Source organism: Serinus canaria, chromosome 4, assembly GCF_022539315.1.
Source record: "Serinus canaria isolate serCan28SL12 chromosome 4, serCan2020, whole genome shotgun sequence".
Lineage (NCBI taxonomy): Eukaryota > Metazoa > Chordata > Aves > Passeriformes > Fringillidae > Serinus > Serinus canaria.
In genome coordinates this window covers 61,810,914-61,831,659 of record NC_066317.1, presented here as the reverse complement: position 1 = coordinate 61,831,659, position 20,746 = coordinate 61,810,914, and the positions used below count along the sequence as shown (strand labels likewise).

The 20,746-nt window shown below is 39.2% G+C and overlaps 1 protein-coding gene across 2 annotated transcripts in view; it reads left to right on the top strand.

Annotated features, from left to right (window-relative positions):
• DOK7 (docking protein 7) overlaps positions 1-20,746 on the top strand; it is a 59,268-nt gene that overhangs the window by 26,470 nt on the left and 12,052 nt on the right. For both annotated transcript variants that reach the window (XM_009099155.4, XM_030239262.2), the window contains one exon: positions 15,607-15,649. In XM_009099155.4, coding sequence (XP_009097403.1) covers positions 15,607-15,649 — 43 coding nt within the window. The remainder of the gene's footprint in view (positions 1-15,606; positions 15,650-20,746) is intronic.

Below are 20,746 nucleotides of genomic sequence, written 5' to 3'. Positions count from 1 at the left end.
ACTGGTTTTGTCCTTTTCCATCTGACAAGTTCTGGGTTTCGTTTTGCTTTGCTTTTTGTTCCCTGACCTTCTTGCAAGTTGAATTAATATGGAGTGTTTATGGCTGTCTCTTCATGCTACTTAGTGTTATACTCAAATAACTGTTGACAGCTCCAAATGTGCCTATTAGTAGGAATTACATTTATGTATGTCTAGCTCATGCTAAACTCATATTTATGTCAGTGGGAGTTCGTATTTATGTAGAAATATAGCCATGAGTACTGCTTTGGTAGTTAACTTGCTATGATAGAGGGGAAGAGAAGTTGTCAGTTTGTGCTGTTGTCATCGGTCTCTTTTGGTATTCAGCCACCAATTTGAGTTGAAGATTTTAAAATACCAAGGCCTCCTTGAGGACAATATGGTCCCAAATTAGGTGCTAATCTACCCAAATTCTCTGTGAGGTACTTGTATAATTCCTGCTACTACAGTGGTGCCTCAAACTTTGAACTCCCAGCATATCTGTAGTAAGTGAAAATAGAGAAATTTGGTGGTCTTGATGGATAAAAGGGGTTTTGTCAGGCAGCAGGATCCACAGACCTGAGCTGAGAACCCTTCCCTACACAATCCAGGGATGAGTGGCACCTGCCTTGGGAGCACGTGGATCTCAGGTTAAGTGAGGAGTTGGTTTGGCTAGGTGCTAGGATATTTAACTCTTTCAGTCTGTCCTGGAGAAACTGCTTTGTTTTGCATTACAACTCCAGGGGATGGCATGTGCATGCCTTGAGCAGGCTCTTTACTGCTGTGCTTGATGGTGCAGCCCCATGTCCCCCTTTCAGAGCTGGTTAATCACCTGCAGCCTTGGGTGAGTGCAGAATCTCTGTGTTCTAGAGAAACTGTGAATATCTGTGTGTCCCTTGTGCATTGTAGACGAGGGAGAGACTAAGCCTGGGGAGAGGCACAGCTGATGTGACTTCAGGCAGAGAAGGGGCTTGAACTCTAGAGCATCCCACACTGACTTACCTGGTACTGTTTTCACCAGGGTCACCAGGGTGCTGCCTGTCACTGGGTTGGGAATATAGCCTTAATCTTCAAATCCTGTACAAAAACCTTAATCCTAGAGTTAGCTGGTGTTTCTCCTGTCATTGTAGATGCTGCTTTTGAAAGTGGTGAAAGAGAAGGCCTGTAAGGTGTTAACTTTCTTAGTGAAATCTGAGAAATGGCAGCTGCATGGCTACATGGCCGTATCCGTGTAACTGAGAATGTTTTAATTTTTTTTGGCTTTTAATCAAGTACTTTTCTAATGTAGTACTAAAACAGATACTAAAGAAATCACAATGTACTGTTACCTACAACCTTAATGTAGCTATTTTTTTTCTGTTGGGAGTCATTACCTCTTTCCCCAGGAGACTGAAAACCTTATGTGTTTATCTTGTACTGTGTTTATTTCCATGCTTTCTCTGACAGTGTAGGAACATGATTATTTGTAATTGCACATCTTTTACATCTCTTTTTTTACAGTATTGATGTGTGGTGCTGTAACATTTTATGTTTCCTCCCACCTTTAAAAAAGCTACAAGCTGTCTAAATTCTCAGCTGAGAAGGATGCATTTGTCATCTTCTACAGCGTTGTTGCTTCTTGTATTTCTGCTCTAATCTCAGAGCTCTGGGCAGTTGGGAAACTGTCAGAACTATAACAGGAACAATTTGCACCTCAGAGGAACCTGGAAGTCAGTTGTCATTATTGACCTGAATGATATCTTTGTGAGGTTTCTGTAGCTGGGTCTTGCTGGCTTTTTGCATGAATTAGAAAACTTGCTTTTGTGCTCTTTTCTTTCAAGATTTAATTCCAGTTGTTTATGAGTCCTGACTGTGATACATGAACCAGCAGTGAAGTGCATCTCCCAGCACGTGTCACCACTAAATGAGGTGCCTGCACTGGACAATGATTTGGCCATCTGTCATTTTACTTACAATACTGTTATTGTAAAAGGCTCTAAAGGCTCTGAAATTTTTACAATAAAGTAGAGTTTTTCTTCAGACTTTTCAAAGATTCAAAAGCATCTTATAGCCCACCAATTTTCCCACAGCATCTTTCTGAAATAGAAGAAACCCATGATCATTCCTGCTCTTGACAATGAAATGCAGTCATTTTTGAAGCTGGTTACGCTGACAAAAGCACCCAGTGCTGTGCAGATCAAAGATGAGCATAAGTGTGTTCTCCAGTTGAAGCTGACAGACAAAAGGGGCATAAAACCAGGAGGGTTTAGTGTCAGGCTTAAAGCTACATTTGCTTTGTTTTCCTTTTTGTAGCTTTGGCCAGTAGCCCAAGTCTACTGTAGAGATGATCTCTATCCTCTTGATCTCATCTCCCATCCAGGTGTGCTTATGTACTGTGTAGAGATATTGCTTAATGTCAGCTTGAGGGAAAGGAAGATTTTTTTTCTTCCCAGTTCCCCAGTTAACTTGTCCAGTATTTAATGCTTCTTGGCAGCTTTCAGGCTTCATTCCCAAGTAATCAAGGAGAGACCCAGCTTCCTTTTCCATTGCTGTTGCTGGTAAGAGCTCACATAAGTGGCCCAGCTCTTCCAAAGGTGTGCATGGAGGAGGTCAAGGGGTAAGAATTTGGATTTGAGATGTCACAGGAACACATGAGACATGCCAACCCTACCAGGGCAGTGCAGATCTGACTTGCTTTCTGCCCTGTAGGGGGTTACCTTATCTTTTATCTAAAAAACTGTACTCAAGGTACTCTCCACCTATCATGAAAGAATCCTCACAACTTTTGTGCAAAGAATAAGGGTTTTAATCTAAATTTGGAATAATAGGAGTTGGCACATCTTGGGATCTGGCACTAAGGGGAACAGACAGCCTGTGGTCTGTAATGGGAAAAGGAGTGCCTGCCACAGAAGCACTGGTGAGTGAAATGATAACAATATCAAGAGAAGAGAGCATCTTTCCTTACATGAGGGAATGCAGGCAATGTAACTCAGCAGAATTCATTCTTCTGTACCAAACACAAGTGTTGCTGGATTGCTTTTCTGTCAGAGAGCCTTGGAGATCTTGATAAACCACATTATTGACCTTCTATCCCCTTCACAATGAACAAATGGGAAAATTGGCTTCCTCCCCTAAATAAAATCAAGCTGGATAATAGCTTTTATTATTACTAATACCAATGGCTACTTCATCCTCTGTTGGGAGCAGCAGCTTTTCTGAAGAGAGAAAGAAATATTTTGAAGGAGGAGTCAGACGGTAAAAGCTGGAAAAAAAATCCATTTGGAATATAGGGTTTGTGAGGTTTCTTTTTGATCCAGGTGTAAAGGAGACTCTTCAGATTGCTTGGAATGTGGGAAAAACGAAGAAATGGAAGGCTTTTTAAAATCTATCTTCTGCCCCCCCCAAAAAATACAAATCCATTATTTCTGGAAAAATTCAGCAGAATCTTACAAAGTGTTAGCAGACACTTTCTATCTTCATTTTATAAAAGGGAGAAAGTAAAATTCACCTGCAGGGGAAGGAAAGAGAGGAATAGCATAGTTGTAAGGAAGGCATAGATTACATGGAGCTGAACTCAGGGAAGTGAATAACTCCAGTAGCAGCCCTGGATTAACATTCCCAAGTTTGATTTCCATATGGTTTATCTCCTTCTGGAAGATCATAAACAAAGTTACTTTCAAAAAAACCTCAATTCCTTGACTTGCATTTCTGAAAAATGTTTGTAATGTCTGCCAACATTCTGTTTTTAAGGTTGTGCATTAAAAAGACTATGCAGGAAATATTTTGTTTTAATTAACAGTCAGTGATATCAAAGTAATTGCATGGCTCAGAAGGAACTGGCGAGTGTCAGTAGGATAGCAATCACTTAAATGGGATGTCTGGAGGGCTGACAGCAGCTCCCTGTGAGTAGATGAGAGAACTGAAAATAGATGCTCAGTAGGGGTGTGACCTTTCCAACCAACCTTTTTTGACAGAGCCACTTAAAACTGGAAGTATGTAAATTAGAAGGGTGAAATGTGTTCCAGCATCATCATACAAATTGTGCTTAAGCTTGTCCACGACCGAGGACAAAACATAGGAGTGGAATTAGTTTTGGTAATTCAAGATTCCCAATATACTTATTCAAGATATCCTTGGGAGTACTTTCAGTCTGGCTGATAACATGTCAGCAGAGTTACAGTGAGTTGTAATTACTTGTAATCAGATTATATCTGAAGGTGTTGGTTGTGTTGTGGTGTAGGCAAATCCTTACTGTTTGTCATATTCAACCCTGTTCCAAGTTACATTACTTTAGTCATAAAGAACAAATAATTTTTCCAGCTATTATGTTTGTGAAATGTAATAATATGGTAACAACATTTTCCTATGGGTAATGCAATTTTTGGAAAATATGTGGCAACAAATCTGCTGAATAGAAAATAGTTTATTACCTACTCCATTGAACCTGCTCCATGTTTCATTATACTGAAACCAATTTGAGAAATGAATCACTGAAATATATATGTTCAGAACTGAATGAATGCTTCCCATAGGCAAAGAAGATAGTAAATGTGCATAAGCTATTCTGGTACAAAAATGTCTACTAGTTTTCAGGCTGGGCTGTTTTTAAAGTTCCATGAGATTTTATTTATTGCTTTATTATGCAGAGTTCTGAATGCTTCTGCTGAAATGCCAGGGAACTTATCTAGAGGAGAAAGGAGAGGGAATTCTTTAGAAGCCCATAAGGAAGATAATACTGTCAAATTTACCCCTCATGTAATTGTACAGTTCTGACCAAAATGTTCCTCTGAGTAGAGCAGAAGTCTTGTGCAGACTTCAGCTCCTTTCCTTTGACACTCTAGAAGCAAGACCACTGAAATCAGTGTAGCTAAAATATTTACTTCATTAAAGATTGAGGCTGCATATGAGTTAAATAAGATGAACTTTTGATATTTAAAACAGGCAGATTTCAAACCCTGTCCCACAGTAGAAGAGTGGAATTGACTGCTCTGGACCTAAGGGAATACAGAAAGAATCCATACTGCAATCTGGCGTTCTTGCTCTGCTTGGCTTAGTGTTGAGTGCATCTGACAAACCTGCCCACCATGGTATAAAGCTGCTTGTCTGTAACAGACAGACTGCTGGCAGGAGTTTGTGATGGCAGAGTTGTGTTTTGGGCACTGCCTCACTTTATAAAGAGAGGTAAGCAGCTTGAGATTTGGAGTGATGCAGGGATTTTCTGTAGGGTGTTCTTGTGACCAGCTTACCTCACTCTGTCTGTGATATCTGTATTTCTTTCCCAGGGCTGTTGTCTGATGGGATGGTATTTCTACAGGAATTGGGATCTTGAAAATTCTGTCCAAGTGCTAAAGATTATATTAAATGCAATGTTGTCCACGTGGCAGTGAGAGAGAGATAAAATTTGTTTGCCTTTTTAGAGAACTCTGGACAGAAAAGGAAGTCATTAATAAGAGTCACTAAAGGAAAAAACCAACTTGCCAGGATGAAGCAGCTGCTCCACAATTTTTGTTTTAAATGTGGCAAGTCTATCAATAATTTTTGTAACTTCATCAAACAGTTGAAAGCCATTTTCTATTTAATGAAAGACCACAAAGCAGTGACACTGCATAAGTTATTTCGAGATTGTTTTTGTGTGTGAAATTGAACTTGAAGAATGGTGTCTTTCAAGAACTGCAGTGACCAGAAAAAAGTTATGAATATGGGAGTCTTAGACTCAATTGATTTAGAAAATCTGAGACTGAGGACATGGCAGTTGAAGATCAGTTCTTTCTAAGAAAGGGATTAGCCTGAGGGCTGAGCAATTTTTTAACATTCAGAAAGTTGCAAGGTATTAAGAACATGCTTGAGGATATGCCTGAACTTCAAGCCAAGTTGCAACAACAGAGGGAGGGAAAAACTATACTGGTATTATGTTTTCTCAATGTATTCTTTTAAAAAATCCTTATGGAGTGGCATGTTGCACAAAATGTAATTTTGCAAATTTCTTTGGATGCAATGACTTTTTTCCCCCCAATTTCTCTATTAGATCAAAAGCTATTTTGCACAAACAGGGATTAGGGAAAACTGAGCTCTTTCCCAGTAGGAGGTGTGAGAGCAGATGACTGCAGGGAACTTCTAGAGCAGTGTTTTTGGTAGCCAATTAACCAAACTGAGTTCCCATGGTTCTGGCTAAACTTAACTTTGAAAGGTAGGAACTTTGGGTAAGAACCAAGGTGAACACAGTGAAACCTCAGTTACTTCACCTGACCAACTGAGTAAATCTTTTTTAAAGTGTGAAAAAACCTACTTTTACCAGTTGCACACAAGCTTTTCAGTTCCACTCCTAAATGACACTGCAGAGGGAAGTGCTTCCTTGCATTCTGGCCATCCCTGCTAGTGTAACAACATTTTGTGCCTTGAAAAACTCTCTTACTTCAGCCAGTAATTCAACCTGTGAGTGCAGGACAGGAGTGTAGGGGAAAATGTAATGTGGAGCTACTGTTATTTTTCTGTCCTCTTTGGTTCAGCTCCAGGGAAATTTGATGCATCAATATAACAATGAAAAATTTGTGTATGTGTGTCAAAGTTAGATGAACTTCCTCGGGTAGGACGAAGATGTTAAGGTCAAAATAAATGTGATTAATATGATAAATGAAAGCCAGGATGTGTGAGTGAATACTAGTCCTATATAGGGCTTCTGCATGCAAGCTCTGCTTGTGTTTCCTCCTTGGAGTTATCTTCCATGCCTTTCCATGGTTTTTCTTCCAAAAACAGGGCAGATGAAAGAAAACAGACCTGGGGATTTTCATTGTACAAGTTCAATCCCACTCGAGTGCAAAGTGTAGATGGAAAAGGGGCTCTAAAGTTGACTTTGTGCTCCTAAGTCTTGTCACATGAGGATAAAGGGTTATTTGCAGGATAAAATGCAGCAGCCAGCTGTCAATCAACTAAAATGACTGTTTCAACAGCTGGGAATCAGTGGGACATGAACTCTGGCTGTGTTCCCTCTCCCCTAGCCACATCCTCTGCAGTAGTCTGGATTCTGTGGAATCCTCTGCTAATTCAATGCTGATTGGAAGCAATTCTGGATGTACTAGAAATTTGAGCCTGGAAAATATTAAGGAAATATAAACCTTTTCCAGATCTGGTTTATTAGAAGGACAGAGAAGTGCTAAGTGGGCTATATCAGGGCTGGTAAATGTATACTTGAATCCCCTGTAACACAAGGAAAACATTTCCAGATGAAGTTTGCTGATTCATCTCATTCCTGGAGACACAAAGTCAAGCAGAACACACGTGCTATAGGGATAACTACTATAGGAAACTTTGGAAAAAACTACAGATATAATTGTGCCTAATTATTTATTGCACTGCTCTCTGATGTAGAAGAAGCCTGGGAGCAGCCCCCATGGATGGTTAAGTATCTGTATCCTTTGAAGCTGTGCAGCTTAATTATAGTTTCATTACTTTTGACAAACCATAATTTTAGTGATGGGCTGGGGAGAAAGAAAAACACTTGTCTTAATTTTACTATTTTGAGCTTTTCCTCCCTTATTTGTCCTTCTCCTTCCATCCATTTCTTTGTACTGATGATCACTGATTATCTTGTTAATATTTTTTTCTGGAAGAAGTTGACTAACTATAGCTCTAAATGTGAGGTTGAAAAAGGAGGAAAATGAATGTGAAGTTCATATTGCAAGGCTTTCATTTTTGTTCTTCATAGGCCCATAATTAAGCCCACTCTAGTTCTCTCTTTGTGGAACAGGATGCACAGGTTATAACAAGGATTCTTTTCTCTGTGTCTTTCTGTGGAATGGGCTGGAAGGAAGGAATCAAGTAACTAGTCTAATGTAAATTGGCATAGCTCCATCAGCTACAAGACAGGCACAAGTGTATTTTTAGTGCCAGCAGAAGATAAGCTCACACTGGAACAACAGTCTTTGGGGAAATAGAGGAAAAAAAAGACTTTTCTTAGGGCTTTCCCCAGGTGAAAGTTTCAAAATGGTAATTAAAGCTTAATATAAACTTTCTCCATCTCTAAGAGCCCACAGGGGCAGGTTTAATTTGTCTCTAAGATCTGAGATTTCACTTTGCCAACTTTTGAAATGTTTTCCTTTGAGTCCTTCTCTACTTGCTGTCACTGCAGCTGTAGAGTAGTAGTTGAACTCTTTATTTGCAAAAAGGGATCCCTTTTCTTCATTAGTAGCTGACTTGGATTTTAAATCTTGTTGTAAGCAGAAAACTCGGGTAAAGCTAAACTTCATGCACTTTTGTATGCAAATTTTCCTGAATTGCTGATTTGCTGACCACAAGAGCAAGGCCACCTGAATCCCTTTGTGAGCATGTGTGTCCACAGGTCCATATGTTAGTGATGTCTTCCTTGTTTATTTTCAACCTCTCCAAGCCTCCTGCTCCACAGTACTTTTGTACTGACTTTGACTGTCTTGAAATGGGTTAAAGCTCTGACTCAGAGCTGTGTGGTTTCTATTGAGCTGTGCTGTTTTGAGAAAATGTACAGCAGTACTTCCCACTGGCCAGGGGGTCACAGGTGTTTCTGCAGAACTGAGGTGCTCAGTGGGGGCACAGTCAGTCTTGTGAACTTCAAAATGCAAAGGGAGTGGATCATGTGAGGGGTTGCATCCCATCTGTGAGTCCCTTGCCTCTCCTGCTTGTGATATGTGCTGAGCAAGAAGAATGAGCTGAGAGGCACACACTGATTATTTGTAGAGTCAGATCTGGTTTTCATACCTGCTTGGGCCCATCTGAGCCTCACTTTCTGTGTTAGGGGAGTTTTGCTGGAGTCTCTACCTTCTGTGGTTTCCTTGGGTGCAGAAAGAGTGGAAATTAACAGATCTGTTGTACAAGGAAGCTCAAATTATCTGATGTGGGGAAACTGAGTGTATTCTAAATAACAAATGTTCTTGCAGAAGTGTAATACTACCCCCTGTTGGAATTCAGGATATATAAAACATAAACCAGAATACATGGAATTGAAGCCTCTGACTTTGTGTACGTTACTTTGTTTCCATTGCACTTGACAAGACTTTAGAAGTACCACTGTCTCTAAAAAAATTGTATTTTTTAAACATAAATAGGAAAGTTTTTTTTTTTCCTTCAGTTGCCACTGAATTAAATTTAAAATATTCTTTCATGGTGAAATACAGCTGCAGGCACAAATGCCTGTCATTTTACTGTCTTTCTATAACAATAAAAATGTATAACCTATTAATGTTGATTTTTTATTGTTCCCAAGCATCTCTTCCTTGCAACTTCTAAAAGAGAAATGCATCCTCTCTCATTGCATGGCCAAAGATAGAATGTTTGCTGTGACCCTGTGGAAATGGGGCTGGCTAAAGCAGTGCTGTGGGTGCCCTGCTGGACATGGAACAGTCTGGAAAAGGCTGTTTGGTCTCTTGTGCATTGGCATTGCAGCAGGAGTTTCTTCTCTGCCTCAGAAGAGCTGAGCTGAGCAATGCTCTGGGAAAGAGAAAAGGGAATGTAATGTTTCTATGAAAACATCTCTAAAAAGCTGACAACTCTATTTTGAATTGGAAAATCTGCTGTGTGTCTTAATGCTTAAATTAAAAATTGTTCTTTTTCATAAAACTGCAGAACATCATCTGCTACTATATATCAGGACAGCTCACTTGAGGAGTTGGGGGGAACAGTGTAGATGATTCTAATTACCTGGAAGAAATGGTTGTCTTTATTTTGGCCCTAAGAATATATGGAATACTGAACTTCAAATTATATTGGGGTATTTGCTTTGTTCTTCGATCTCATAGTTGACGAGAAAGGATTTATTACTTCAGAGCTGAGTGTGGTTTATTTTAATGGCTACTGTGTAAGGAGTCATTCATGCCCTGAATGGTTATTATGGGATACCTGGTGAAAGATGAGGCAGTGAAGGCTGAGGTTCATGCACTGCATTATGTACCTAGCATCAATTCACAGGTGTATTTGTTCAGGGTTCTGTGCTCTGAAATCAGGAGATGCTGTGACCCCACTGCTAAGTTTGAAGAATATATCCTGTGACATTTATATTTGGTGTTTTTCTTTTTCATGAATAATTGTTTTTAGTTCCAGTCTTCTAACTCCTCCAACATTCTGCCTGTGTTTATCAAATACATTGGATTAAAACTGGTTTCAGAGGCAATTTGCTATGTCTGGTGTAGTCATTTCCTCTGGCTGGTGGAATTCTTCAGCCTAGTCCTGGCTCCTGCTGTGAAAAGTCCTCCTGTATCATGAACCAGGGGTGAAGTGTTCTCTGACTGTACTTCATTGTCCTTGTCCTGTGAGGTCTCTTCAGAATCTTAGATGAGCTCATCCCTTCAGCAATATTCATAATCATTAGTGTCCATCTTTCCATTTGAGTTTCTTATACAGCTCTCCCTAGAGGGTTTGCTACTGCAGCCTCTCTCTCTGCAGATTGTCTCTATATTTATCCCTGCAAAATCTCTATGAAATAATGAAGTGCTTCTACCTGTAGAAACAGTGCTTCTGAATTTTACCTGTGGTTAAAGAGGAGAGACCCTCAAATTCACAGAAGTATTAAATAATTTTGTTTGACCTGGAGCCATCATACCAATCTTTGAGAAACCACGAGCAACTCAAACCTTATGAAATTAGTTAGAAATGGTAAGTCAAACCCAAACCCTCAGTTTGACAGAGGTGGCAGAGTGTCTTTATTTTATTTATGTGTTATAACTTGGAGTTTTGGACATGTCTCTGTAATCACAAGATAGCTGATATTGCTGTTAGGATGGTTTAGGAGGGTTTGCTATTGTGTGCCTTCAGACTTTACTATCGACCTGGGGTGAGTGCTACTGCTTTGGGCCAGCTGTACATTCTCCTGACTTATATTTTTGTCTAGCAAATATGCAAGCTTGGCTTGTAGCAATGCCTGGAGACAGACACAAACATCACTGATGTGTTTACACCAGGTATTTTATATGCCTTGGATGGTATTGCATAGCTGCTTCCTCTAGAATACTTCTGTGCATAAAGAGATATGTGTGTGATGTTAAAAGGATGTTGTTTAGGTTGGAAAGTTAAGCTCCTCAGTGTTGAGGAATTGACAGATTTACTGTTGCTCATGCCATCTTGATTGTAGCCACACGTGTGTCTCTCTCATGCAGTGAAGGAAACAGATGTCCCATGGAAAAACTGATATGTGACCATGTAATTGCATTACAGTGCAGTTGTTCAGCACACTCCAAGTGTGACTGTCCAGTGTGCAGTAATTCTAGGTCTGGTTTTGAAAAGCAAAAGACAAGAGCAAATCATGTGCCTCGTTGCTGTGTCAGTTTCCCTGTGGGCTCATATATTATCAGTAGCTGAGTTTGAAATTTGACCCTTCAGTGTTGCAACTGAGACTCTGCCATGTGAATTTCTGCTGCCTGGCAGAGGGATCCAGCTACTGGCTTTTGTGGTAGGGAACTCAGCCCAGCTTCTCTTTCTCTCCCATGAGTGGACAGCTTCAGAGTATGCTCTAGGCAAGTTGTGCCATTTTTGGAGGTAATGATCACGTTCTGATCTTAATGGTTGTGGTCTGGGTTGTGTGACAAGAGGCTGCTGGCTGCAGGCAGCTGGGAAGCCCAGAGCAGGGAGTAGGAGACATCTCTCAACAGAAGCATAAAAAATCACAACTGCAGAGGCCTCTTTAAAAAACATGAGAAGATAGACACAAATCTGGACTAGAATTAAACAATACTTTTGGTTGTTTCTCACCTCCTGTTTTTTAAACAAGGTCTGTACCTTGTAGATGAGCAGAGCTCATACATATATAATAGATATATTATATATGTAATAATATATGTATATTATATATAAAATATGCAGGGGTATGTTTTAACAGGGGTATATTTTATACAGGGGTATATTTTAATGTGACACAGCCCACAGCTTGCCAGTGGTACTGAAATTCCCAGCTTCATGCCTCATAAAATAGCTGATGTTTGGGCTTGGCTGAGCAAGTGGAGATGTTTCTAAACTGACTTCAGCAATCTTTCTGTAGTTGGCAGTGGGCCTGTGACAGATGAAGCTGAGTAATCAGGAGTTTGTGGCTGAAATTGGAGCCCTGAACCAATGAAACATGCCATGGGCTGGAGTTTGTTTGATTTGGAGTTGTTAGGAAGGATCATAGAGTTTAAAAATTTTTTATCTTTTGTTCTAAACCTGATAAGCTGCTGGGTGAAGTGGTGAAGCAGCCCATCAAGGCAGATGACCTTTAAAGGTTGCTCCGTGTGCCTGTATTTATTGACCTTTCCTGGGAACTTTGTTTTTCTCATGGCAGCCTAAGCATTCAGGCTTTAAACTTTATTCTGATTTAGAATAATAGAATAAATCACAGTCTTTAATCCTTACAAGAAAAGTACTATAACTGTCAGTTTCATTAGGGACTGGTTCCTTTTTGCTGAAATATCTGAGCTTTGCAGAACTTTACCATACTTTTTCTCTTCCATTCTCTAAAAGCACTTTAAAGTTTTCTTTGTGACACTGATTTCAAAATCTTCATTCAGGATCTCTCATTGAACCCTTTGCTCCTTTGTGAAGTTCCTGATGGTTCAGGTTTATTGTAATAAACCATATTATGTGACTGTAATCTGCTGCCTCCCTCTGCACACAAACAATGTGAAGCAGTCAGAGGGTTGTGATGATGTGCCACCAGCTACACAGCAAGCAGGAGAGTGTTTGTTCATTGTTGGAGAAGTCTGCTCACAGTGTTCAGGGACTCAGGGATTTTGAGTCATGATTTTCATGGTTTCCTCTTGGAAAACTGAATATTTTGCATAGCCTTGTTAACACATAATAGCTTTAACATAAAGGGAGAGAGAGGAAAAAAAACAATCTAGATCATCTCCTCTGCAGAAATGAAACATTTGACCAATGTTGCAATCAAGCCTTTGTTTATGAGTGCATTTCTGGAATGTGCAGAATAAAAATCTCACAAAACAAATACTTGCTTCTATTACTGTCAAGTACAAAGTCCTTTTTCATAACAAGACAAATCTGAGAGCCTCTCATTTATGTTGAGCCTTTCTTCTTCAAGTTTGAGGACTCAGATTGGGGCAAAACTTCATACACGTGCTTAGACTAAAGCGAGAGAGACCTAAAAAGCACAGACTATTTTGTGCTGGAAGGGGCCTTCAAAGGTCACCTAGTTTAACCCCTCTGCAGTGAGTAGGAGCACTTTCCACTAGGTCAGGTTCCTCAGAGCCCCATCCAGCCTAATCTTTAATGTTTTCAGGGATGGGACAATTCACTTCTCTGGGTGACCTGTGCAAGTGTTTCACCACCCAGTCTAAATCTATCCTCTTTTATTTTAAAACCCTTTTTCCTATCACAACACAGTCTGCTAAAAAGTCTGTCCCTATCTTTCTTATACTGTAAGTACTGAAGGGCTGCTCCAAGGTCTCCCTGGAGCCTTCTCTTTTCCAGGCTGGACAAGCCCAACTTTCTTAGCCTTTCCTGAAAGGAGAGGTGCTCCAGCCCTCCCATCATTTTCTGTCCATGCTCTGGACCTGCTCCCAGAGGTTCATCTTCCCTGTGCTGAGAACTCTGACTCTCAGTAGGCGCAGAATAATGGAGCTATAAAAAGCTGCCAAACTTAGATGAGCTGAAAGAAAAGCTTTATTTCTAAAGATACACAGAGGGAATTACATAAGCTGTGGCTGATGAGGTGTGTCTGAAATGTTGGCACAGTTATCAGGTGACTGGCATTTCATTCCTCTTGCCAGTGATGATGATGGAGCCCTGCTCAGCGGTCAAACCTAAAGAGCTTTTTCTTGGAAGTGTAGGTTACTCCTTTTTAGGAGGCAAAATAGGAAACAAAAAATATTTTGGCTCTGTGAAAATGCTTGGTTAATATTGATTGGCTGTCCATCATAGCCAATAATGGGAAGAATTAGTTTTAAGACAATTTTTTGTTTGTTTTGTTTTTCTTGTTTGGTTTTTTTTGTCCTTATTTTGCTTTAACTTGCAAGCTTCTGGCTCCTTTTTATGCCACAGAGCTTGCAAAGCTGTTCTGGTACTTTTTGTCAGTATGACTCTGGCAAAACTTCTTCTATGGCCAGGAAACTGTGCAGTACATATCTTTGTTCCATGTTGTGGAGGTTATATTAGATGATCTGGAATTTTTGGGCTGGTCTTGGATCCAAAGACTAAAACTCCCATAAGCAGCACCAGAGCAGGATGAGGTATGTAATCACTGAAAAGTTGTATAGAGATGGGAAGGCCTGCTCCTCTTCCTATGGGACAGTACTTTTAACTGCTGATTTTTTTTTTTTTTTCAAGAGAACTGGTGTGATCAATCACATATTTAATGAAATTTAAAGTGAGTGAAAGTTTGAATATAATAAAATGAAACTTGAAAAAAAATGATGAGAGAAAGGCAAAGATATTCCAAATATACACAGAAGGGGGAAAAGAAAATCCCATTTTGATTGTGAAAGGGATTAAGTGCCATGGTGGTTATTTGTACCCACAGAAAGAAATGCCAGGCTTAAGTTCTATTCAGCTCTTTAGGGAAATCAAGCTAATCTATGAATAATGACCCAGCATATCAAACCACTGGGTTCTCCTAACATCAGTCATTGAACTCTACCCAAGATATTTGGAAGCAGAACATAAAAAATGAATGTCATCTGACAGCAGCTAGATCAGTACCAGAGCTAAAATAGCCCTGGCCATGCAGCCTCTGGTGTGTGACACACAGACTGTGCATATCTGCTTACTGAGGCTGCTGTGCTGCTGGGGTGGCTGGAGCCAGGCATCAGCCACCCCAGCACTCAGCTCCTGGGCCACAGACAAAGATTATATGTTTACATGAGGATATTTAACTTATATTTATGAGTAATACTATAAGGCATGGTAATCATGTTTTTGTCTGGGTATCATAGCAGGTGTGACAAAAGCATATGATTTGAGTGAGGTCACTTACCCCTTTTCTCCTTTGATGTAATCACAGCCTGGGCTCAGACCTGCATTATGTTCTGCATTTGAAAACCAAGCACTTACATTTGTACATGATGCCATAGTAATTTTAAAAGGTTCTCCTACAGGCAAAAGCATGTTTTGCTGTGTTTTGCAGAATTATAAAAGGTAGCTTTTACATCTCTCTATTGTTCTTTCTGCTGAGTTGCCTTTGCTGTTGCCACTGTTAGTGAAGCCTCTGCCTTACAGAGGATTGCAGCAGGAGGCCTCAGAGTTGCAGAAATAATAGAATATGATGCACTGAAAAAGGAAATGAAGACATTCTTAGAGACTGAAAAAATCACTTAATAACAAAACACTGCTTTTATTTTATTTCTTATCGCAATTAAATATTCAAAGGCTATCTCAGGCTCATTTCTTTAGCTAATCAAAGCTGATTCTTGTAGTTATTTGGTGTCTTTCTTATAACTTTAATGATACTTTAACTGTGTCCCATATCTGTTGTAATTTCACACATCAAACTCCTGTTGGCATTTTTGCGTCTTTGTCAAGTATAATCTAAAATTTTCTGAAATGCTGTAAGATGTTTTTTTGTCTTTCACAAATGAAATCTTGGCCACATTTCTGATTTCCTTGCTTCCTTCTATATACCTTCTATATTTTATCAAGTTTCTACTTGTACAGATTTTTCATTCTAAAATTTTCTGTTTTCTTTAGGGAACAGCAGTATTACAGTCTGGAGTCTTACCAGCTATATCAGGTAGGAGCCATTTACTTATTTACTTTATTTAACAATGTTGTTTTTGTCTCAAATTGTGATAAGAGAAACAAAAGACATACGGAAGCAGAACTAAATACTATATTGAGAGGCATCCTCTTTGTGGCTGTTTTTTCTGCTGTAATCCATGACTTGCAGTTATGAAATACATTGTAATCTGTAATAACCTTGGTTGAAAAGATTTATATATTTGTTTCCCCCTTTCTTTTGTTAATCTGAAGAGGTTCAAAGTTAAAGTCTTAAGGAAAGCTGTTTAGTGCCTTTTCTACTTACATGTTCAAACAACAACAAGAATTATTTCTTTTTAGGCTATATTAGCACCAAAGGCAAACATGATTTATATGTTCAGTGTGTACAGCCAGTTTCCTAAATAACACCAAATCACAGGAATGAATCTTCACTAGAAGCAACTGGGAGATGCTTCTCTCATGTCAGTGAAACTATTGATCGACCAACAAAATCACTAATGAGAGGACAGTGAGTGTCTGGCCTGGAATATTTATGCAGAGGCACTGACCATCCTTTCAGTGTAAACCTCTCTATCAGCAGAATGTGTTGGTCACCTGAGTTCCCTGACTAATGCAGCCAAACTGGTCTGAATTATCATTATTGGCACCTCTGAATTATCATTTTACTTCAAAGAAAACATTTCATAAGCATTTAGTTTTGTGTGGTCTCTCTCCTTCTTAGACCTTGGAGAGATCTGTGCAAAGAATTTGGTTAGTATCTTAAATGTCTTTCCATTCCTTAAATAGTTTACCTGATAATTCCTCAGATCCATTAAATTTCATAGGATTCCCACCTCCAATAGACATGGAACAGCTCTTTGTGCTTGGGTTTCTTTACTACATTAAAAAACCTTGGCCAATACATAAAGCAGTGTGACTGATGGATTTTTGTGTGAACAAATCCAGTGAGATACTCGGGATCAGAAAGAGTCTCTGGAGAAGGTTAAAAGTAACTCCTTCCTTTGTCTGGCTTAGCAGGAGAAAATCCAGAAGCATTTAGCAGATCTTGTTGCTAGTTATTCCACTCAAGTCAGTGGAATTACTCTTGATTTATAGAGGTGTAAGTAGAAGCCCAAATTGGATCATTAATTTTATCTTTCCCTCTGGTACTCAAGTTTCTAATCCTCCACTCAAAGCTAGGAAACCAGAACACTTATGATTCAAGTATGTGTAAATACAGGGAAACTTCTGCTGCATGTGGTGGGCAGAATGTTATTTCTGTATTAATTTCAGCATCAAGGTAATTTTGGATGCAAACAACATCTGACAAAAATCTTAATCTCAGACTACTCATGCATGTGAGGGAGTTAGCAGTTTTGATAAAACCTATCATGAAGCAAATTGGAACTGCAGAAATACAGGACAGATTTTTATATCGACAGAAAAAGAAGATACAAAACTGAAAAGGTTTGAGCAGGTGCATTTTATTGTCTGGTACACTGGAAAAAAATAGTTTATGAAAATAACTCTTGCAGGAAAAATATAAATGTTTAAGACAAATGCAGCATCTAAAGCCAGTGAGTGAAATTTTGTTTATGGGGTTTCACCTCTCAAATATCCTAATATACCAGCACAATTTTATTTTTCAATGCTAAAACTATTTTTCAGAATACCAAAGGAGCTGCAGTTTTCTGTGTCTCATTGCATTTTTATTATCCTTATATATTTCATTATATTATTCTTATTCTTAATATTATTTTGTATCAAAGCTTTATCTTTTATATGTGTGAAATTTTAAGTATAATTAAACTCAGCATTGCAAAGCTTTCAAAATAATTCTGTAGCATTTGAATATTTAATCTAATGTATTAGATTAAAGTTTGAATGACTGCTCAGAAGTTGCTGAGCAGTCATTCACACTGTTCTGTTGCACTAAAGGAACTGCATTAGAACTTGTCTGTGGTTCTCTATTATGAGAGATTATTATCCATTGTTGAGAATTAAATAGTCACACTAATTTGAGGTAGCTACTTTTAAAACCTGTCTTGTGCATATACATGGTAAGATACCTCTGCTAGCATGGATGGCAATGACCAATGCCCAGATATAACATTTCCTAGTGTAGCAGTTTGCTTACTCACAAATATATTTTTTTTTAATCATATTTTCATTTAAATACACTGTAGAATGCAAACCCATTCCTTCCTGAGCTACAGGTGCCCACATCTTCAATGCAATATTTTTGCTCTTGAATGTCTTGGTCCTGTATCAAGACATGGAATTAAACAGTCACAAATCAATTGTTTGTGTATTTTTCAATTTATTGGTAGGGAATGTGGGTATTCTCTTTCTCCTTTCAGTTAGATATGCTGAGCAACAGACTCAGCAACTTCAGGGAATTGTGTTTCATTCTAATGGCAAAGAGAAAAGTGTTCTAAATATGGCAACAATTCTAAGTTGCATTATTAGATGGAAAAAAACAAGTTGGGGTGAATCATTTAATTCAGGTTTAAATAATTTGGTTGCCTTTGTTATAAATAACTTTGTAAATATTGATTAGAAAGAGAGACTGAATTAGATTACTTGAGTTTGTAGGAGGAAAATGTTCCCACTGTTATCATAGCTTTGTACTACAGATAAAGGTAAGGGATTCTTTGGAGTTGTATGATGTGTGAATGTGTGCTCTTGAGTACAATAGACTGCATTTATAGTTATGATGGACCTCAAAATACCATGACAGGATAGAGGTTCAAAAATATGACTCAGATTTCCTGGGACTGCTGGATTCTGGAGACACCTCAGTTTGGTACATTTTGTGTGAGCAGTTCTCATGGGACCTGTGCAGAGACTCTCATCACTGCTAAAGAAATCCTGCAGCTTGATCTGGTGGTTGCAATTTCAGAGATATTTATGTAGGGCTTTTACTCAGGAGCTGTTTATGTGCTTTGAGTTAAGGGGTTGTGAATAAGATCCACATTCAGTGTTGGGAGGTAAAACAAGAGACTGCACATTCATTCCTTCACAGAATGGTGAGCTGAAGAGCTTGCCATCATCTTCACTATCTTTCTGGTACTATAAACCAAAGCACTGTAGGAAAAATAGGACTGAAGCAGTTGTCTTGTTAGAGTCTCTGCCCTGAGGTTTGGATGTTCTTCTGTGTATGTCTGACAGATGTTTGTTTAGTTCTGCAGTGAGAATACATTTACAATGTATTTCCTAGCAGTTCTGCTATTTCTCATTGAAATTTAGGCCTCTTTTATTCTTGTTCTCCTTTCTATTCCATTGCAACACCTTAGATAAGAACCTCCCCAGCTCTTACTCATAGGGGTGAATTATTTCCTTCAAAATATTTGTATTTTCTCAGTTGAGTAGAAGTCTGTCACAGCAATCTTCTATTATGAATGATGTTTAAACCATGAGGCTGTTTAGTGTGGAGGGGAAATGTCACTATTTTTGTCCTTAGGGAAATGCCACTATTTCTGTCCTTAGCTGCCAACCCCTTCCAAATGAGCTGAGCAGACTGAATCCCAAGACTCCTATTTAGAGAAGGGAGGCTGGGAGCTGGAATAGCTTGCAGAAGTGCTTAGGGACACTGCAGTCCCTGGAGAAGGCATTTCATGCCAGCTCTATGCACTATATTTCAGAAACTTTGATCCTTTCCCAATTCCCACAGGGGAGCTGCTTGCCTGGGCATTCCCATGGGCCTGGCCCAGCCCTGAGTATTTCAACACTCAAATTAAACTTCCCTAGAGGGAGGTCTGATCCCCCTGCACCCCTGTGCCAGGGGCTCTGGCTGTGCAAAAGCCAGTAGTTGAATGGACAAGTAACAAATCTGCTCCCAGGGAAGCAGTGCACTTTCAGTTTTGCTTTTTGACTTGTAAATTATCTCTCTTCTTTTCCATTTCCCCCCTTATTCCACAGGAGCAAGTTCACTGTCATTGCAGCAGACACTCTTGCTCTCTGACAGCCTCTTTACTTGCAATACCAAACCTACACTATGCTTGATGGGAAATGTTCTGAGGGGATGAATTAGGGAATAAACATTAAACAATGCTGTGGATTGGAATTCAGCTAAAATATCACCTGAATGCTGACTATGAGCACTGTATCTCTATTAATTGTTTCTTAGGTAGATAGGGACTCAAGGCAGGCAGACAAGAAGAAAGAATGAAATTAAGTATATAACAGGTGCTGAAAACAAAGTCAGCTGTCTGACAGCTTATCTTTTCTGATGGAAAATTAGGTGCTTTTTTGTGCATTTTAAAATATTTTTCTTGCACATTTATGCAGCATGATACTTTTATTCCAAGCTTAGGAGTCAGCTTTTAAGGAATTAATTCAGAGCAATGAGAAAGAAGAATCTGGGCCATACTGTGGTAGTTATTATTGCTGAGATTGAAAACAATTTACAATTCTCACTTTTTTTAAGGATTTGTGCTGTCAGCTCCGAGATGTATGAAGGCCATATAAAAATATCAGACCATACACTCTGATATTTTTATTGAGCCAGGGAAGGGCTGTGTGTTGAACAGTGTCCACCTTAGATATGTCATGTCATTCTTTATAGGGCTAAGCACTGTAATAGACAAACATCATTCTAATGAGAAACTGATTAATGAAACCCTGCCATAATGTGGCATGCTCTTTCTTGGTCCTGCTTTATTCTACAAGTCCACTCAAAATAATTCTGCAGAGGAAGAAATACAGGAGCTCAGAAAAAGCAAGCTTACTAAAATACATATTGCATTTACAAACTAAACATTTGCCTTGGTGACTGAATTAAGAGAATTTCCAGGGGGAAAAGAAAACTATGGGGAAACCATGTCAGAGAATGATCCCAATGCTGCTGCTTCATCCTCTGGGCTGAGCAGATCCAGCAGATCCTGTTCTCTGTACTGGGGCTCACAGAAGGTCTTGAGTCCATGCCTCAGTAACCCTCTAGTCCTGTCCTTTATTTATTTGTGATTTGCTTCCCCACACCTTCTCTAACACTGAAATCTGGGGAAATTACATATCCCAGCCTTAAAGACCACAAAGGTGAGGACCTTGTTTGCACATATAGTGATTATTTCAAATGTAAAAGAAATTTTTTGATTTTGTGTCTGACCTTCATCCCTGGCCAGGAGATCCT